The sequence below is a fragment of the Pongo pygmaeus genome, chromosome 2, assembly GCF_028885625.2.
Source record: "Pongo pygmaeus isolate AG05252 chromosome 2, NHGRI_mPonPyg2-v2.0_pri, whole genome shotgun sequence".
In the NCBI taxonomy this organism is placed as follows: domain Eukaryota; kingdom Metazoa; phylum Chordata; class Mammalia; order Primates; family Hominidae; genus Pongo; species Pongo pygmaeus.
Window position 1 is genome coordinate 16839993 of NC_085930.1, and position 19282 is coordinate 16859274.

At 33.6% G+C, this 19282-nt stretch overlaps 1 protein-coding gene across 1 annotated transcript in view; it reads left to right on the plus strand.

The window, feature by feature from the left end:
- The window catches only part of ROBO1 (roundabout guidance receptor 1), a 1000765-nt gene that overhangs the window by 893182 nt on the left and 88301 nt on the right, over window positions 1-19282 (plus strand). The window contains exons 8-10 of the mRNA XM_063661467.1: window positions 10955-10963; window positions 15529-15653; window positions 18389-18560. Coding sequence (XP_063517537.1) covers window positions 10955-10963; window positions 15529-15653; window positions 18389-18560 — 306 coding nt within the window. The remainder of the gene's footprint in view (window positions 1-10954; window positions 10964-15528; window positions 15654-18388; window positions 18561-19282) is intronic.

Genomic DNA, 19282 nt, shown 5'->3' on the forward strand with positions numbered 1-19282 from the left:
ACACCTCCGGAGGAAAGAAGGCCTACTTTGTAAATCTGTGGTTTCCATAAATAGAGTTCACTATGTTTACCTTTCTGTCAGCATATGAGATCTTTGTGTAAGATCCATAGGACTTTTTGGAGCTCATATGATAGCTAGGCATAAAATAAGTAATGAGAGAAAAAACTGGGTCCTTCAGTTCTGAATTTCCTTTCTTTGACGTAGACTTCATTTAAATCATTTGTTGGAACAGTTTCCTTAAGTTGCTGATTTGAGAAAATCTGGCAATATAATAGTGCATTGTTTCTGACCATTAACGTGGTTATTTGAGTCAAAGCCAAAACTAATAGTGTCAAGGGACCTTTTTGCAGAGTCAGCTTAGGTTTAGTATAATCCAAGATCTTGGTTGAGAACTGTGAGTTCATCAACATTTTGATGAAACACATATTATGAGACCCCCCCAAGGCTTTATTTGACAATTTTAAGAACCTTGATATGTGTGTGCTGCTTTTGCCAGACTCTGACAAGACATAGCAGACTGGTTCTTTAGGGAATGATTCTTAAGGACATATGGCAATAATCCACAGATGCCTACTAAAGTCACTAGTGCTACAGTAGGCAGTGCTTCAGGGGTTGGAGGATTTTATATATATATGTGTGTGTGTAAAATGGTAGTAAATATATATATTAAATTTATATATATTGGGTAGATATATGTATATACACACATATTCAATGTAATATATATTTACCACTGCTTGTATGTATGGATACTCTTAATACTAATCTCAAGAGTCTTATTCAAAATGCTACCCTTAAGGGATTTGTTGTGGAGGTTTGTGTGTCTTTGTTCTCCTTCTCCTCCTCATCCTCCTCCTCCTCTTCTTCTTGTTTATTTTGGAGTTAAAATAAGGATTAAAAAATTTTCAACTGAAGACTAGGGGGGCTGATGGGGAAAGAGATTTGTTATGGTAAAAAGAAAACCGAAAAAGACAAGATGTGATGGAAACTTTTGAAGAATCAGTATTGCCAGTTGAGCTCTTTGTGAGCAGGCTGCAAGTAAAATGCCATCAACCAAGAGATTTAATGAAGTCCCACTACAGAATTTAACAAGAGAGTGATTTGTGAGAATAACTCCCTCTCCTAACTGTTCTGATCCAGTGGCGTAAATAGGATGCTGAGCACCACTCCTGCTGGGTTTCTTTATGCTGTTTCATTTGATTGAGACCCAGTAGCTTTTTGGCCTATGATTCTTGGCTGTTTTGTTTTGTTTTGTTTTTCCCTAGAGGAATAAAGTAAAGAACTTCTTGTGTACTTATAGCTTAGAGAAACAGCCATTGTAACCCTAACGATTGATGAATGTGTGGGATTCTCTTAGATTTCTTTCATCCACGAAAAAAGATTTTGGGTTGCTTTCAGTTATTTCAAAAAAACAGATATAAATCATAAAAATTAATCAAAAGAAAGGCATTCACTTCATGGTCTTCCTACAGAGAATTTGAAATGCTCTCTTAATTGTTCGCACCAGGCAAATATTTGAAGAAATAAGTCGAGCAGTCAGGTACAAGAAATAATTGATACATAAGATGATTCAGTGACAAATAATGACACAGCACCACACTAGTAAATAGCACATCATAGGCCTTCCATGATGGTCTGAGTTTTACTGTGATTTATTCGTCTACATAACAGTGGGTAAGGTTTTCTCACTGCCCAGTTATATAGATGCATAACTGAGCAACTGTCTTTAGTAACCAAACCAACATTCTGAAATAATGGCATCAATGTGGAAAAATGTCATTGAGTTGTATGGATATATCAAATCTCCACTGCTCAGCCTGAGAATGAAATTTGGAGAAATAAATTACTTTTTTGCTCTTATCATTGAGAGATAGCACATTTTAAAATGTTCATTTTAACAGCCTCACATAATTTTAAGAGTTGGAATTGTTTTGTCAGAGTTAGTATCATTCAATGTGAAAAAGTTAATTCTAAGTTGATTCACATAATATTTTGTATTTTATCCAGAAGTGTTTGCACATAAAGTGATCAAGATATTTTATTATTTAAAAGAGAATAATTGCAGACTGTTCACATGAAGAACACCTTTACCTTATGATGAATCTTGAGTAAACTAAATACACAAGATAACTAAAAATGTGACTGTTTATGAATCCATATGTATGGATTTTTTTATTATTTGCTTGCTGTGGTTTTAAATATTTTGATAGATATACACAGCATGAATCATTAGGCTGAATAGAATTCTTGTTTTTAGACTGGTGAATCGTTTTCGCAAATACCAAACATCAGGGTCATCATTAGAGTAGTTACACTTGATAATTACATAGCATCTGGTGTCCTTTGAGCCTTATCTTTGTAATTTAAAAATACAAAACAATTCTTTTTATTTTAGTTTTTAAAAATATTTTGTATAAATTAGAAGTTCACACTGTGTAGTATACCCAAAGTTTGCAAAACTGATTAAAATACCATGAGCACTTTAATTTGCTTTTAAAGTGTTTCTCTCATGACTTGATAAATAATGTGCCAGTATAAACACACCTGCAGAAAATACTAAAATAAGTATAAGACAAAATATAGCTGAGTAATTGCTTTATAACAGATTTACGAGGGTAGGAAAATCCATAAATGGTTGTTAAAGTTAGCTTTAGGACATTTATTTTGTGTGGTCGATGTTATTAGGAGAGGATTTAGAGCATTGCACAATTAAACCTGATAGATAGGCCATTTTACAAAGACGCTTTTAAAAGTTATTTTGTGGATGGTGAAATAGTCATTTCACACAGTGCCTTTTAGGTCATTAGTGAAGAGATGAGGAGTGCTTTTGTGGTTTTCCTTAGGCTTTTAACTCCCCCAGAATGTACTTAATCACTAAATGTAATTGATAACAAATAATTTTGACCTGATTTAGGTTTCTTGAGAATAAACATTAAATCATATAACTCTGTGCTAGATTGTTGAAACTTTCAACTTTAGAAATGGATGGGGGCTTATAAAGCGTTTCCTTTCACACTGCCTTTGACATTTACAGTGAGTGTTCTAAAATGTTGCATCACATCGCTTTTCAGACGTGGAATTGGCTGCTTTATCATTGTTTCTGTAAGAAAATAAAATGCAGAACAAGTTATTTTCCCCCAAACCTTTTTATAAGTATGGAACTGCTCATATATGAGCAGAGTAATTATGTATCTATGTCCATCTAATATACCAATACATATATTGGATATTTAAATCATTTCTTCTTAAAAGTCCTTTTGTTTAGGTTATGCGGACAAAACATTTCAGAACCAAAATTACATTAGAGTAAGGTTTAACTCTTTGTAAAATTACAAACAAGTCATCCCATGTAGTAAGAAGTTGCTATTTTTACATTTTAAGAGCTGGAGAGGCCGGGCATGGTGGCTCACGCCTGTAATTCCAGCGCTTTGGGAGGCCGAGGCAGGCGGATCACCCGAGGTTACGAGTTCGAGACAAGCCTGGCCAACATGGCAAAACCCCATCTCTACTAAAAGTACAAAACTTAGTCAGGTGTGGTGGCAGGCGCCTGTATCCCAGCAACTCAGGCTGCTGAGGCAGGAGAATCACTTGAACCCGGGAGGCGGAGGTTGCAGTGAGCTGAGATAGCAACACTGCACTCCAGCCTGGGAGACAAGAGCTAAACTCCATCTCAAAAAAAAAAAAAAAAGATCTGGAGATACCAGCAGAATTCCAATACTCCCTGTCTTACCTGATAGGTGACCTTATGAAATTTACTTACTCTTCATTTTCTTTCTTTTGCTAAATCGAGATATTGAATAATTCCTTACAGAACTGCTGAAGGGGTTCCTAATATATGATCTGACACACAGCTAGCTAAGACTGATGCCTTCTTACTATTAAACTGAGATGGAGAATGTTTATGTAATTTATGCAGGATCACAGACCTGATTCCTTTTGGAGAGGATCTTGATCCAAAGTTGTTTAACTACCAGTTGAGTAATGTTATCATTCTGTCATCATGTACCTTAACTCTGGACCCTCCATGAAATATGCCATTTAAAGACAGACATTCCAGTTTTTCAGATAAACCAATTCTTGAGCACTTTCTATGTACAAAACAGTACGCTGGGTACTATGAAGAATGTACAGATAAATAAGACACGGATCCCATCTTCACAGAGCTTATTATAGCCTAGCGAAGAAGAGAGATACACACAAATATCTATAGTATCAGCAGAATATGAAAAATGGACTCTTAAAAATAGGACTAAGTGCTTTCAACTGGGCTATTGGAACATTATTGTCATTTCTTCTACCTTTCAACCGATATTTAAAATGTGAGTAGCAGCCTCACCTTGAGAAGTTCTAGAGAAATAATGGCAAACAAAATGAGTAAATACTTGCTCACATGGAACACACAGGCTAATTTTGGAGAGACGTAAAACACACAGATGTATAATTTTAACTATAATATATGCTCTGAGAGGAAAGTTAAGGTTGCGAATGAAAATAGGTAGCATTCTGATATGATTTAGTTCACTTTAGGGATAATTTCTTGAAAAAGTAATTTTTTAACTGAGCTCTGAAGACTGAATAGTAATTATATGGGTGAAGGGGAAGATCCCAGGTTACAGTATAAACAGAACTAGAGGCAACAGGGTGTGTGGTGTACTCAAGGACTAAAAGAAGGCCAGTAGGGCTGGGTCGAGGAGAGGGAGAAGACGTGATACGAGAAGACACTGAATTGTTACACAGCAAGGCAACGTTAAGAATTTAGTTTTCTATTTTAAAAGCAATGGGACCATGTTGAAGGATTTTAAGCAAAAAACAAAACGCAAAAACAAAGTGTAATTGTATTATTATTATTATTATTGTTATTATTATTATTACTTTGAGACGGAGTTTTGCTCTGTCACCCAGGCTGGAGCACAGTGGCGTGATCTCGACTCACTGCAACCTCTGCCTCCCGGGTTCAAGCAATTCTCCTACCTCAGCCTCCCAAGTAGTTGGGATTACAGGCACCCACCACCATACCTGGCTAATTTTTTTTTTTTTTTTTTTTTTGTATTTTTAATAGAGACAGGGTTTCCCCATGTTGGCCAGGCTGGTTTCGAACTTCTGACCTTAAAGTGATCCACCCGCCTCAGCCTCCCAAAGTGTTAGGATTACAGTGTTAAGCACATGAGCCACTGCGCCTAGCCTTTTATTTTGTTTTAATCACTCTGGCTACATCATAAGATTGGACTGGAAAAGGCCAAAATAGTAGGTGAGTGCTGTTGAATAGCTTGGGCCAGAATGGCAGCAATAAAGAGAGAAGGAGTAGATGGAATGGATAAATGGTTACAGTATGAACACATGGAATTTGCTGGTTGATTGTGTATTTCCAGGAGGAAAGACGGGAAAGATGTAGGTTTCTGGCTTTCTAAGTGGACCTAGGGAATATTACCATCAAAATTACAGTCCTAAGATATGTGTTGGGTGACGTGCACATTGTCATAGATTGCTGGGTAGTTACATCTGAATTGTGGATTCCTTTGTAGACAAGTAACCACCAACGTTTGTTAACTGCTTTTTTGGGAAAATGACAATATTTTTAGAAAGGAAGAATAAGAGCAAGAGTACTAACCTTTTCTGAGTACCTGTGATATATCAGGCATTGTGCAAGGTACTTTGTATATATGGGGTGAAATAAATGTATGTTAGTATTCTGATAAGCTTTAAGTTGAATAGCTCATCTACAGCTGGGCTTCTGAATCCTGGCACTGTTGACATTTTGTGCTACATCATTCTTTGTTTTGGGAGGTCGTCTTGGGCTTTGTAGGATGTTTATCAGCATCATTGGCCTCTGTCCACTAAATGCTAGTAGCTCTCTGCCTTCCCCTTCTTCCCCACATCAGTTGTGACAGCAAAAATTGTCTCCAGAACCATTGTTCTACAGAATAATGTGAGATATTTAAGAGGAGGTGAAAAGTTCATAGTATTTTATGTATCCATTAAATATATTCTAAAAATGGCCTCCTTTATCTCTTTATTGTTATGTCTTAAAAGTTGAAAGACATAATGACAGGCTTTTAAGTTAAACTCAATCTTTTCCCCCAAAAGAAATCATACCTAGTATTAAAATATCCTGAGAGTTTTTAATTGTTAGCGATATTGTCATTCATGAGTATCTATGTATATTTTTCCAACATACCAGTGACTGGATTTTGTCAGTTCAAATATAGATAGCTTTACTCCTTGAGAATTTGGGCTCTTGTATTTGAATAAAAATGTGTTTCTTCCAAAAGTTTTTATTTAACTCACTACCTTACTCCATTCGTATTCTCTGGAATGTGGTATTTACAATTCTAGTGTATCAGATGTGTTAACTGAGCTCTGCATTCAAAAGTACTGTAGATGAGAATGGGGAAAAAATCGCCTCAATTTAAAGATTCATTAGAATTTAGCTACTAGCAGTGAAAACTTATATCTATGCATTAGCAAAAGAATTCCATAGTCGAGATGACTTCATATTTAGCCCATTAAAAAAGCAGCTGTTCTCTGATATTTACTAATAGGATTAGTCCTATTGCAGATACATTCGCTTTACAATAACATATTCTGTAGAGTCAATCTAGGAGTTTGTAATACTTAAGTTATTTTAGACCCAAATACTGTAGCAATCTTCTGTCATTATATTTTTTAAAAATTAAATGCTTCTGAATGTCCATACAATTAAAATCATAGCCCTGAAAGCGCTTTAAGATTCAATTTCTCTGTCCCTTTGCCAGACACGGTTATATCTAAACTGTTGTGGCCTAATGGAAATAAATCCTATTTTAAAAGACCTCTAGAGACATCATAGTTGGCAACCAATTCATGGTTCAGTGATCTTTTCTGTTAACTGCTTCTTTTCTAGACTTTCTTTAAGTTGTTCACGCTGTTATGTAGGCCGATTGTCATCCTTTCTTGGGGCCTTGGTAGGTATAAAAATTGGCTGGTCCCGGTACTTATTAGACCTAATCTGAAGACTTCTTAAGTATCTGTTCAACTAACTTATTTTCTTTAGATGAAAAAGGTCTTTTCCTCCAACCTCTGTATAATGTTTTTCCAAACATTTATCATCTTTCTGACTCATACACATGTCTCCTGAATGTGACAAGCAGATAGAAGATAAAAGAGGAATCTTCTTCCTCCTCCCTCCCTCTTTCCTTTATTTCCTTCCTTCCTTTCTTTTACTTCCTTTCTCTCTTCTTATCTTATTTATACCTGAAGATTACTGTCTGAGCAATGTATATTCTTAGTATACAAAAGATTTCAAAACAAATAAATAATTTAGAACCTATGATATCACATTCAAAAAGGAAGAAAGTCTTTTATTCTAAATGGTAGTGGCTGTGTGTGTGTGTGTGTGTGTGTGTGTGTGTGTGTGTCTGTGTGTGTCTGTGTGTGACAGAGAGAGACGGGGGGGTTCTTGTCAAAATATACTGTTTTGATGTTTAAAAAAAGATGGATATTTTGTTCAACATAAAGATTTCAAGTGATGAAATAATTAAAATTGGTTTACCCTTAAAAATGATTGCAGTACTTTTTAATTGCAAAAATAAATTTTTCAAGCAGCATTAAGTCTGTATTATCATCTGTTAGTTTCCAGTTCTTTTTTAAACTATAACTAAATATTCTTAAAATATTTTTAACATCATGAATTCTTTAAAACCAGTTTATATATATATGCATGTAGTAATGATTTTGGTTGTAATGATTTTAGGTTAAACAACTATTTGTGGCAGTTTAAAAGTAAAATCAAATGTATTTTGTATCCTATTGAATAGTCTTCACCACTAATTGATTAGCCAGCAGGAAAATTTGTACAGAGAGTTGGATATTGTCAGGAGGCCTAGAAGCCAGTCTATGGTGAACCGCCTGTGACCTTGTTAAAGTTCTTTAACAATTTGGGTTTTCTGTTTTCTCATGCAAAAGAAGTTTAGTCTGATAAGTTCTAAGGTCACTTCCAGTGCCAACATTTTATAATTTTATTAGAGACAGAAACAGACGGGCTTTTCCCCTCTCTTAGCAAGAAAAGGGACTTCGGATACAGGTGCTTCCAACCTTAAAAGCAGAAAGGAATGAAGTTGAGAAGGGCTATGAGAAGGGTAGGAGTGCAGCCTCCCATAAATGTCGAATGTTAGAAGATAATGAATGAACATGTTCCAAGTTACTCTGCTTTTTTTTTTTTTTTTTCTGATTCTTTCTGCCGTGCCCAACAGGACAATAATTAAAATCTGCCTGTTTCATAGAAAGGACCATATTCTCTGTATTGAAAGGAAATCCTTTTACTTGACCTTTGGAGAAATGTAGAGAAAGGAGAAATATGAGGAAAACTTAAATAAATTCCTATAATTTATTATTTAGCGGAGAAAGTTAGGGATGGTAATTTTTTTCAAATAGTCCATATTAATGACTTCTATTTGTTTACTGAAAGTAGAACAAATGAAAGGGGGGTTAAATTCTGAACAGACAGGCTTTCCTTTAGATAAGAGGATTCATTTCTTGATAATCAGAGTTGTTAAAAGCTTAAATGACCATTCAAGATAGACTTCTCTCCAAAACCTCTCATGTTTTAGAAGCTTCTATGTTAGATGATGTTCTTAGATAACTTTTAAGATCCTTAATAGGCTATAAAATATTTTTCTGTTTTCTTTTTTTTTTTTTTTTTTGAGACAGAGTCTTGCTCTGTTGCCCAGGCTGGAGTGCAGTGGTGCAATTTTGGCTCACTGCAACCTCCGCCTCCCGGATTCAAACGATTCCCCTGCCTCAACCTCCCAAGTAGCTGGGACTTCAGGTGTATGCCACCACGCCTGGGTAACTTTTTGTAATTTTAGTAGAGATGGAGTTTCACTGTGTTAGCCAGGATGGTCTTGATCTCCTGACCTCATTATCTGCCTGCCTTGGCCTCCCGAAGTGCTGGGATTACAGGCGTGAGCCACCGCACCCAGCCTAAAATATTTTTCAATTATCATCTGTCATTGATGTGATATGCAAATACATTCGCCTAAAGTTCTTTTTCTTTATTGTTATACTTTAAGTTCTAGGGTACATGTGCACAATGTGCAGGTTTGTTACATATGTATACATGTGCCATGATGGTGTGCTGCACCCATTAACTCGTCATTTACATTAGGTGTATCTCCTAATGCTGTTCCTCCCCCATCCCCACACCCCAGCCTAAAGTTCTTAAACCCATTGGATTTTAATTAATAAAAGAATTCTACTCCTATGGGTTGATGCCTAGTAAAAACTATAAGCAAGAAAAGGGTGCTTTAAAATTTTTAAATTAGGTGCTTTCCATTTTTTTTTGTTTTTAAATATATTTTTGAAATGTTTTAGGAATTTTAAATATTGAAAATACGTGAAAATATTTAGGAATCATTTCTCTACTTTTCTAACTTTAAGGGTTTATTTCTCTACTTTTCTGACTTTAAATAAGGGTTCAGTCTAATGGGATCAAATTTATTTTCACAGATTAATCCAAACAATAATCCTACAACTTTTTGTTATCTCAAAGAAAAATTCTGTTGTTACAGCTTGTCAGGTCCTCTCTTTTGTAGTGCCTAAATATTTCTTACTGTCATTTAAAAGGCATCATCTATAAGGTGTCAAGAAATGTAACCACATTCTATCCATTCCGTGTTTTTGAATCTGGGTAGCACAACTGGTGATGCTATAATAAACATTAAGCCTGTGTAAATGAGAAAGTTTCTTTTTTAACTTTTCTAACTTGAGTGAGTGAAAAATTATGCTTAGTTTTGTTTTCTCTGTAATGAAAAATAAAGACATTATTTCACTCCTGTTGAAGGGAATGTGTGAATTAAAAACGTTTCTAAATTGCCTTTGAATTTTGCATATGGGACAAAAATATGCAAGAGAAATTTTATCTTTGCTTTATAACTGTACCACTTAACAACAACATTCTTTAGCATTTATTTAAACTATAGGAATGTGTATCAGGTCTAATTAATTTTGATTTGCTGAAAGCTATGGAAGTTATTTATTTGAGTAAAATATATTGTAGGTTTCTACTGGGTCTATTATGAAAAAGTTCTACATTTGACGGTAATTATATTTGCTTATAAAATAGAAAGAAACAAAATAACCATTTCCAGTATTTTAAATATATATTATTTGAGCTTTCTCTATTAAGATGCCTAATGCTTCAACATTGAAAACAAAATGTAATTATGATTTATATAGATAAGACTGTAAAGTTTTCTTAGTTCTCGTAATTTATTCACTTTTTTCTATGCACCATCTCAATTAAAAATATGCAAGAATTTAAATGCAACACCTTTTTAGAGGCTTTCTATTCAATTTATGGTTATGGGCCAGCAAAACTTGGATGCTTGTTAGAAATGCAAAATCTCCGGTCACACCGCTAACCTGTAGAATCATAATCTGTATTTTAACCAGGGTGACTCATGCCTATTTGTGTATGAGAAGCATGGATTTCAGTTTCATAGAATATTATTGGCAGTATACATCTTTTAAAAATTGAACTGATGATGGAGTTGTGGGATTTAATGTTCTTTTTTCTAAAATACTCAATTTTTGATTTCTGTGTAGTTTTAGCAGCTAAGATTTATAATGTTTTTAAACCCATTACATATTAGTTCTCTAACCTGTCATCTGGTAGCAAAATGTAAAGTTATTTTAAAATGTTTTATAATTTTATAGCTCTCATTCATTGTAGCTCTGCCATTTAATCATAGTAGAGAATTTAAGCTTCATTTCTATTTTTCTTAAATTAACCATGATTATACCTAAAATGCTAACAAATATTCATCCATGGACAGTGTGAGCCATATATTCAAATATTAACATGTTTTTTATCTTAAAAGAAGAATCATTGTTAAGTCAAATCTTATTACTTTTCTGTTTCATTTTATGTTTCCTTATTTTTATTTATTCCATGTTTTCTTTTTTTGTTTTGTTTTAGTTGGGTCTGGTAAGTTGACATTTTATTGGCCATCTTCTCATCACCGTGTCACTGTGACTGGAACTTCTCTTCCCCTTTCCATCCATACCCTTCCATGTCCTTCAACCAATCAGCCTCCATGTTTCACTTGTCATTGGCCACAAAGACAGACCGCACAGAATAAAGTCTGCAGGAAGTATGGGTAACTGTGAAAAGAGTAAAGGTAACGGGGTTGCTAACTTTATATCTTATGAAATTAAATGATGTGTGATCTGCATCCTTTTATTTCTTCTCTCCTGAAATAAATGATAGGATTGTGTCTTGGTTAAGTACTGTTCCAATATATATATATCGTAAGATTAAACAAAAATACATGCAGAGAATGATTTTGGTTCTTTTGGTTCAAAATATATTTGTGAATTCATGTATGTCTCTCTGAGTTTTTATAACTATTGTTCTATAACAGTCATTAAAAGTCCTGTTGGTGAATAATAGCCTTGCACTTAGGACTGTTTGCACTCATTTTCATTTCTGTGTGTCAGATTCATTTTATTTTGTGTAGGAAATAATCCCAGGATGTGTCCAAAGTTTATCAAAGCGTACTTTGATAAACATTTGTCCCCATATAAATAAATGAGCCATCAAGTTTCTAAGTGCCTACCTTGGAGGAAGGTCCAATCATTTCATAAGGTCACTAGAAAGCAATTTTTAGATAATTGTACATGAATATGCAAATGGGTATGCCAGAGATTAACTTTGACCCTAAAAGAATCTCTCTCACTATTTTTAAGTTAAAAAGTTACAATAGGTCTGGCATGTTGGCTCACACCTGTAATCCTAGCACTTGGGGAGGCCGAGGTGGGTGAATCATTTGAGGCCAAGAGTTCAAGAACAGCCTGGGCAACATGGCAAAACCCCATCTCTACCAAAAAATACAAAAATTAGCCAGGTGTGGTGGCGCACGTCTGTAATCCCAGCTACTCGGGAGGCTGAGGCAGGAGAATCACTTGAACCCGGGAGGCAGAGGTTGCAGTGAGCCGTGATTGTGTGACTGCACTCCAGCCTGGGCAACAGAGTGAGACAAGACCCTGCCTCAGAAAGAGAAAAAAACAAAAAGTTACAATAATTTATAAAAATGACTTTTCATATTAATACAGATGGGATTGATTGTTCAATAATAATGTAATATCTGGCTATTTGAAAAAAATAGGTTCCTATATGATACCTTACAAAAATACATGTAGAGAATGAAATATAAATGTAAAATAATGAAGCTATAAAAGCACAGGATGATAACTGAGTTGAATACTTGTATAATTCATTATGTATTATATCATCTATATTATATAATTTTATTGATACAACAACAAAAATGCCTAAATAGACTAGAAAGACTATTAATAAAATGGAAAAATATATTTGCAACATATAGGAGAAATGGCTAAAATTGTAGCCCATCAACAGTTCTTAGAAATCAGAAAGAAAATCTGAGTTCATGAGCACAATATCCACAACAAATCAGATTTCAATGACAAGACAATGTGAAGAAAAATGTTAAACATTTTGAATCGAAAATTAAGAGGAGAATCTGTTGTTAGTTTGGCAAAGATGTTAATGCTCAATGTTTGTGAGGTTTGGGAGAAAAAGCTATTTGTATGCTGTTAATGAAAGTATCAGTTGATCAAAAACATTCCTGAGTATGGTTTAGCTATACTTATTAATACACTCTGGATCTTTGCATATTTTCAGACCCTGTAACTCTACAGCTAGCAAATAATTTTGATTATACTTGTCAGAAGGATGTTAATGTTACCATTATTTTTAACAGTAAAAATTAGAAATAATCTAAATTTAAAACAATTAAGATTGGTTCAGTAATTAAAGGTAATTTGCTTATTGTTTATTAAACAGTCCTTCAAATGATTTTTTTTAAATAGTATGACCCAATTTCTATGGCAGAATTATGGGTAGCTTTTCTTTTCTTCCCTTTTGTCTAATTTTCCAAATTTTCACCCCTGAAGATAAATGATCTTGGTAACATGATTACGTATTTTTGATTACAGCAAATTTGAATTAAAAATTGTAGCTTTCAGAAAAATTCCAAAACTTCATCATAAATATCATAAACATCAAGTGGACACATTTAATGAATGGCCTTCTCAATCTAAATTGATAGATAACGATGACAGATTGATAGATAGAAGCATATTTAGGCCATTACATTTTTTTTCTTAGAGATACATCTAGTATTTAACACACATATAGAAGAGGATTTTTAAAAGTTATGTTTCTAAGACATGTCTTGTGGCTGATGTCACTGTTGATGTTGGCTTCAGAATATGCCTACAAAATACAGTAAATTTGTTTCCAGGCAAATATCCTGTGTGGAAGGATTGCTTCAGGATGAATGTAGTTAGCATAAGGGTTCGTATTCCTTGTTCTCAAATAAGTCTTTGAGGTTTGAGGAGAACTGGCATTTTATAAAAGAAACGTAGATTCTGGCACACATTCTTAAACATGCTTCTGAGATTTAGGAAAGAGACCACCCGAAGTTTTTTTACTTAAGTAAGTGGTTTGAATATTTATATTTTCCTACTCAAATTCCCTGCATATTGGAAAGTCATCTTCTCCCACTCATCTAATTAATCACTTGGATTTCTTTCACTGAAGCAAACCAAACTCCAGTCTGAATTTAGTTTATTATCCAGTCAATTCTTTCAATTTCTTGGTCTGATTTTGACATCAATTATTCCAGCCCTCAATTAAGGAATAGAATGCTCCTGTATGGATTTGTACTGGAGGAAAATCCCCAAGCAATGATGCACTTGCCTATTATTATACCTGGGTAATGATAGTGTTTGCTACATTCATGAGTAAGCCATTCAATTACAATCACAGTTTTAAAAAAATTATAAGCTAGAACTTCAGTGTTACCAAATTGAACTTAAACTATATTTCCTAACTTCGTATTTTCTTCCCTATAAGTTAGAGGACATTTGAAAGCCTTTGACCTGATTTTTCAGGTCTCCTATAATTTTCTAGTCAAACGTTATAATTTCTACTAAACCTCAATTTAAAAAAAAAAGAGTATAGAAAAAGGAACACTAATCTAGAAGCTAGGAGTTCTAATTACTTTCTTCAATTTTGCCACCATGCAATCATCAAGTTGTCTTACATGTACTTTTTTTTTCCAAAGGGGCTTTATATTTGAAATATATACATGTTTTTAATATGCATATTAAGTAACTTTTAATATTTCTTTATGACCTATAAATTCAAATACTGAGATTTAGGGACATTTTAGCTATTTTATTAAAATTTATAAATTTATAAAATCTATAACTTTATATATTTTATATATATTAAAATATATTTTACATATATATGTATATTAGATGCAACTGACCAAGAAATATTAAGTCAAAGAAAAGTATCTTTTCAAATACTGACCTTCATTAACAAGGAAATTATACTCTTGTGAGCAGACTGATGACATTTGTGAACACAATCTGAATATAATTTGATTCATATTCACATTAAGGAGTTTCCCTAAGTGATTGATTTAAGTAACTCAACATACTTTTAAAGAGAAGGTTAGAAATAATGGAAAAGTCTTAAAAAGTGGAGTAGACAAACCCTGTCCTGTAGAAACTACTAAATGTTGCTTGAAGCATTCATTCGCTTCAATTTAAACTGAGACAAGACAGGAGAATAATTAGGTTTTTCAGACAGCTGATAACGAAATGAATTTGAAAAGTGTAAACAGTAGGTAAAAAGACTTACATTCTGTGCATATTTTTCCAAGCACAAAGCTCAGCCCAAAGACAAATACCTTTTTTTTTTCCCAGAAGTGACTCCATCAGCACACCTAATGTTTTCAGCTACCATTGTATTCAATGTAATTGACACAATTTTCTGACACTATTTACTGCTGGATGAAGTAGCCATTTAAATCGGTATAAATCAAACAGTTTGGACAAATCTGGCAGTATTTATAATGTCAGGATGAGCAGATGTTTCAAATTTTCCCTCATTTCCATATATATTCTGTTTGAACATGCCCTTGCCTATGTAAATGAAAGAGGCATTTGATTCCACTATTGCTTTAAATTCATTTCTATTCAAATAATTGGACTAAAGATTTTAAGTGGTTATAATTTGCATGGTAGCATTTCAGGAGATTTTGAGTTAAAGTAATTTTAAGACCTGCCTGCATCAGGAGATCCTTGTGTGTATGATTAAAGCTCATTCACCTTTAAGCAGATCTAAAGGAGAAAAGATAATATTTATTCATAAAATATTCAGGTATATTTAGAATGTATAGGGTCCAATTGTAGCTTTAGAATTCCTTTCAATATGTGGATTAATCTTAGAAGGTCAGGTAATAAAAAACATCATATAACAACTCTATTTCATTTTCTAACTATGAACTTAACATTTTAGTTTCAAATTAAGGACAAGAATTGGTATATCATTACTGTTTTACATAATATGTTTTATAAAATAACAGCAGCACTTAGAATATAAGTGATCGTCTCAATTAGGACAATAACTACGTGCTTTTAATTCAGCGTAATTTGTTTCATCTCCTTCAGAACCTCCACATTTTGTTGTGAAACCCCGTGACCAGGTTGTTGCCTTGGGACGGACTGTAACTTTTCAGTGTGAAGCAACCGGAAATCCTCAACCAGCTATTTTTTGGAGGAGAGAAGGGAGTCAGGTACCACCTTTTTCTAATTTTTTTTTTAAATCAGCAAAGATGGTTGCCAAGATGTTTAAGAAGAAAAACCAAAATATTACTTAGTCATGCAGCTGTCACGTTAAGAGAACTGGGAAATCTCTGAGTGCCCAGAACATTTTAGCGATGAGAAGGAAGACAAAATTGTCTTCACTGCTTGAATTCTGAAAGCATTTTTCTCTACCTAGTTTTGGTACACAAGGTAGTATATAAAGTTAACCTTTATTTCTAGCTCAGCCACATTAAAAAGAAAAAAACTATTTTCTCAACATTATTTAATTATTATTTGTATTTTCACATATCTGGAATTATATATTAAAAGAGATTTATGTACATTTAAAACAGATGATAATTATTCAGTGATTTCTCTGAAAGCTTCAGGAGTCTAAATTGCCTTCTGAATCATTAACCTATATGAAATTCTCTTTAACAGAGATGTTGTGTTAAATATAGTTTGTTATATTCAGATGTGTTGAAAACTATCATATGCAGCCAACATTTGCTATAAAATCCAATTCTATTTTATGAACTTCAATTTTTTATATATATGGAAACTGAAATACAGAGATTTATACTCTTTTGAACTCTAAGTTCATTATTGGACTTCAGTTTAATAAACAGGAAATCTTAGAAGCGTTTAAAATATCTTTTTGTCTCATCTCTTAATGATTTGCCTTCTTCAATAAGACAAAAATGTGGCTGGGCACAGTGACTCATGCTTGTAATCTCAGCTGGGAGGCTCAGGCAGGAGGGTCACTTGACCTCAGGAGTTTGAGACTAACCTGGGCAACATAGTGAGACCTCATCTCTATAAAACATTAAAAATAAACAATTAGTGGGGCATGGTGGTGAATGTTTCTAGTCCCAGCTATTCTGGAGGCTGGGGCAGGAGGATCAATTGGGTCCACGAGGTAGAGACTGCAGAGAGCTCTGATTGCATCACTGCACCCCAGCGTGGGTGAAAGAGCGAGAACCTGTCTCAGAAAATAAGTATATAAAACAGAACGTTTCCCTTACTTGTTTCTGATATGTGTAAATAAACAATTCTCATCCATTTTTAACACTTATTCCTGACCTTTTTACATTTTGCTTAAATCAATAGTGGGTGTTTGTTTTGTGGTCTTGCTTCTAATGTGCTCTTATAAAAAACAGGTCATTTACTGACTGCGTTTAATATTTGGTAGGGAATGCTATCAAGTTCACCTTTTCTTTCACTTTAGTAGCCAAATATTGATTTGATTATGGTATATAGGCCCTTATTTGAATTCTAGTATCTTGGTAGGTTCTAACACATTCCATTTGGCCTCAAAGAACCAAATTTGCTGACAGCAAATTAGAGACAAGAAAGAATGAAATATTTCAATAGAGCACAAAGAATTTTAAGTGCATTTTAGAAGGAAATCTTTGTAGCAGTAATAGTAAAACCACTGGAACTTCTTCTTAAAAGGGTGATATTTTGATGATTCATTTAAGTTATTTAAACATTAGATCAAATTTCCAAATAATTTTGGGTTCATTCAATAATACAACTCATTTTTCCCTAAAATGTTGTCATTAGACATATATCCATGGAATAGTAGTTAAACCTTTATAAAAGATGTATATTCAAAGTCACCAAAACTTTTTAAAAGAATCAATTTTGTTGTGGTAGGGAAAATGTTACTATTTTTTATTTCATGAAATTCAATAACATGATCTATTTTTTTGTGTGACATATACACTAACTCTAAGAAGCATGATCTTTTAATTAAATTCAATATATGAATTTTAGAAAATACATAACACATATTCTCACCAATTAACAAGAGAAACAAGATATGTGTTAAAAGTTTGGCATAGGTTACTGAACTTTTACAATGGATAGCTAACAGAGATGCTTATTGTGGTACCAAAATGATATCCTTGAATTTAATTTGTCAAAATTTGTTTACATTTTAATTCTTTAATATATTAAAGGTCTTAATATTAATAATCCTAGTAGTCACATATAGGTGAAGCAAGACTTTGGTCTTTGTTTTGCTAAATATGTCAACATTTTTTACCATAATGATAGTTAATTTTTTTTTTTTTTTTTTTTTTGAGACAAAGTCTCGCTCTGTCACCCAGACTGGAGTGCAGTGGCATGAACTCGACTCACTGCAAGCTCCATCTCTCAGGTTCACGCCATTCTCCTGCCTCAGCCTCCCGAGTAGCTGGGACTACAGGCGCCCGCCACCATGCCTGGCTAATTTTTTGTAGTTTTAGTAGAGATGGGGTTTCACTGTGTTAGCCAGGATGGTCTCGATCTCCTGACCTCGTGATCCGCCCACCTCGGCCTCCCAAAGCACTGAGATTACAGGTGTGAGCCACTGCGCCTGGCCAGATACTTAATATTCTTATATATCTATTATTGCTTAAAAACAGATAGAAAAATATGTATCAATCTTGAGAGTTACTTAAATTTTCAAATGACCCTATTTGAGGTTAGATTATTAAACCTTGTATGTGTATATGTGTACATATGTAGATATTTACATGCATGGACATGTATATATGTGGGCATGTGATGGAAGAATATTTAGCTCATTTTTGTGTGTGTATATAGACGGATACATATGCATATGTGTATGAATACTTTTATATGTATGTTTTTACATGTAAATGCATAAGTGCCAAAATATTGGAACCTAACAATTAACCTATTTTTATTTTCCTCCATCCCAATTTCTGGGTTCTAGAATCTACTTTTCTCATATCAACCACCACAGTCATCCAGCCGATTTTCAGTCTCCCAGACTGGCGACCTCACAATTACTAATGTCCAGCGATCTGATGTTGGTTATTACATCTGCCAGACTTTAAATGTTGCTGGAAGCATCATCACAAAGGCATATTTGGAAGTTACAGATGGTAAAGTGTAAAACATTTTATTTCAAAATGTCCAAGTTTGACTTAGGATCCAAAGAGGGTGCCAGTAGATATATTTATTTCCAACTTTATACCTTTTTATGGCTATTTTAGTGTAAAACCTAAGAGGGTGTTGATACAATAAGTTCAAAATTATTCTTATTTTAACCTAAATGTATTATAAATTTGTAGCATTCAATCAGATTCATAAAAGCATAGCAATTATCTAAGGAGAAGTTTATACTAAATGGCTGCACATAGGAATGTATCTATGTTTTGGAAAACAGAAAATATTTTGTAATATCTTAGTGTAAATTGCCATCTCTTCTCTTTCTTCTATAATTTAGGACATAAGATAAATCTTTAGGTCATAAGCCTAAATCTAACAGCTCACAACTTATGATAATGAACAAGTTTTCTTCAATGTGATTTTATTCTGTCAACTCCCCTAAACATGTTCAATTAATGCCAAACCTATTGTAAAGACACAGTGCTGAACAAAATCTCCAGACTGTAAGATGGACAGTAGTGATAATTTGAGAAGAAGATGAAAGAAAAAGAAAAAAGCACATATAAATATGTTTTATTCTCTATATTTATATGTATTTTTTCTTTCATATCTTATTTCATGTATATACATATAAATATATATACATGTGTAGTATACGTGTGTGCAATCAAGAAAGTGTTACAAGAATTTTTCAAATTAAAAATAGAACCAAAGC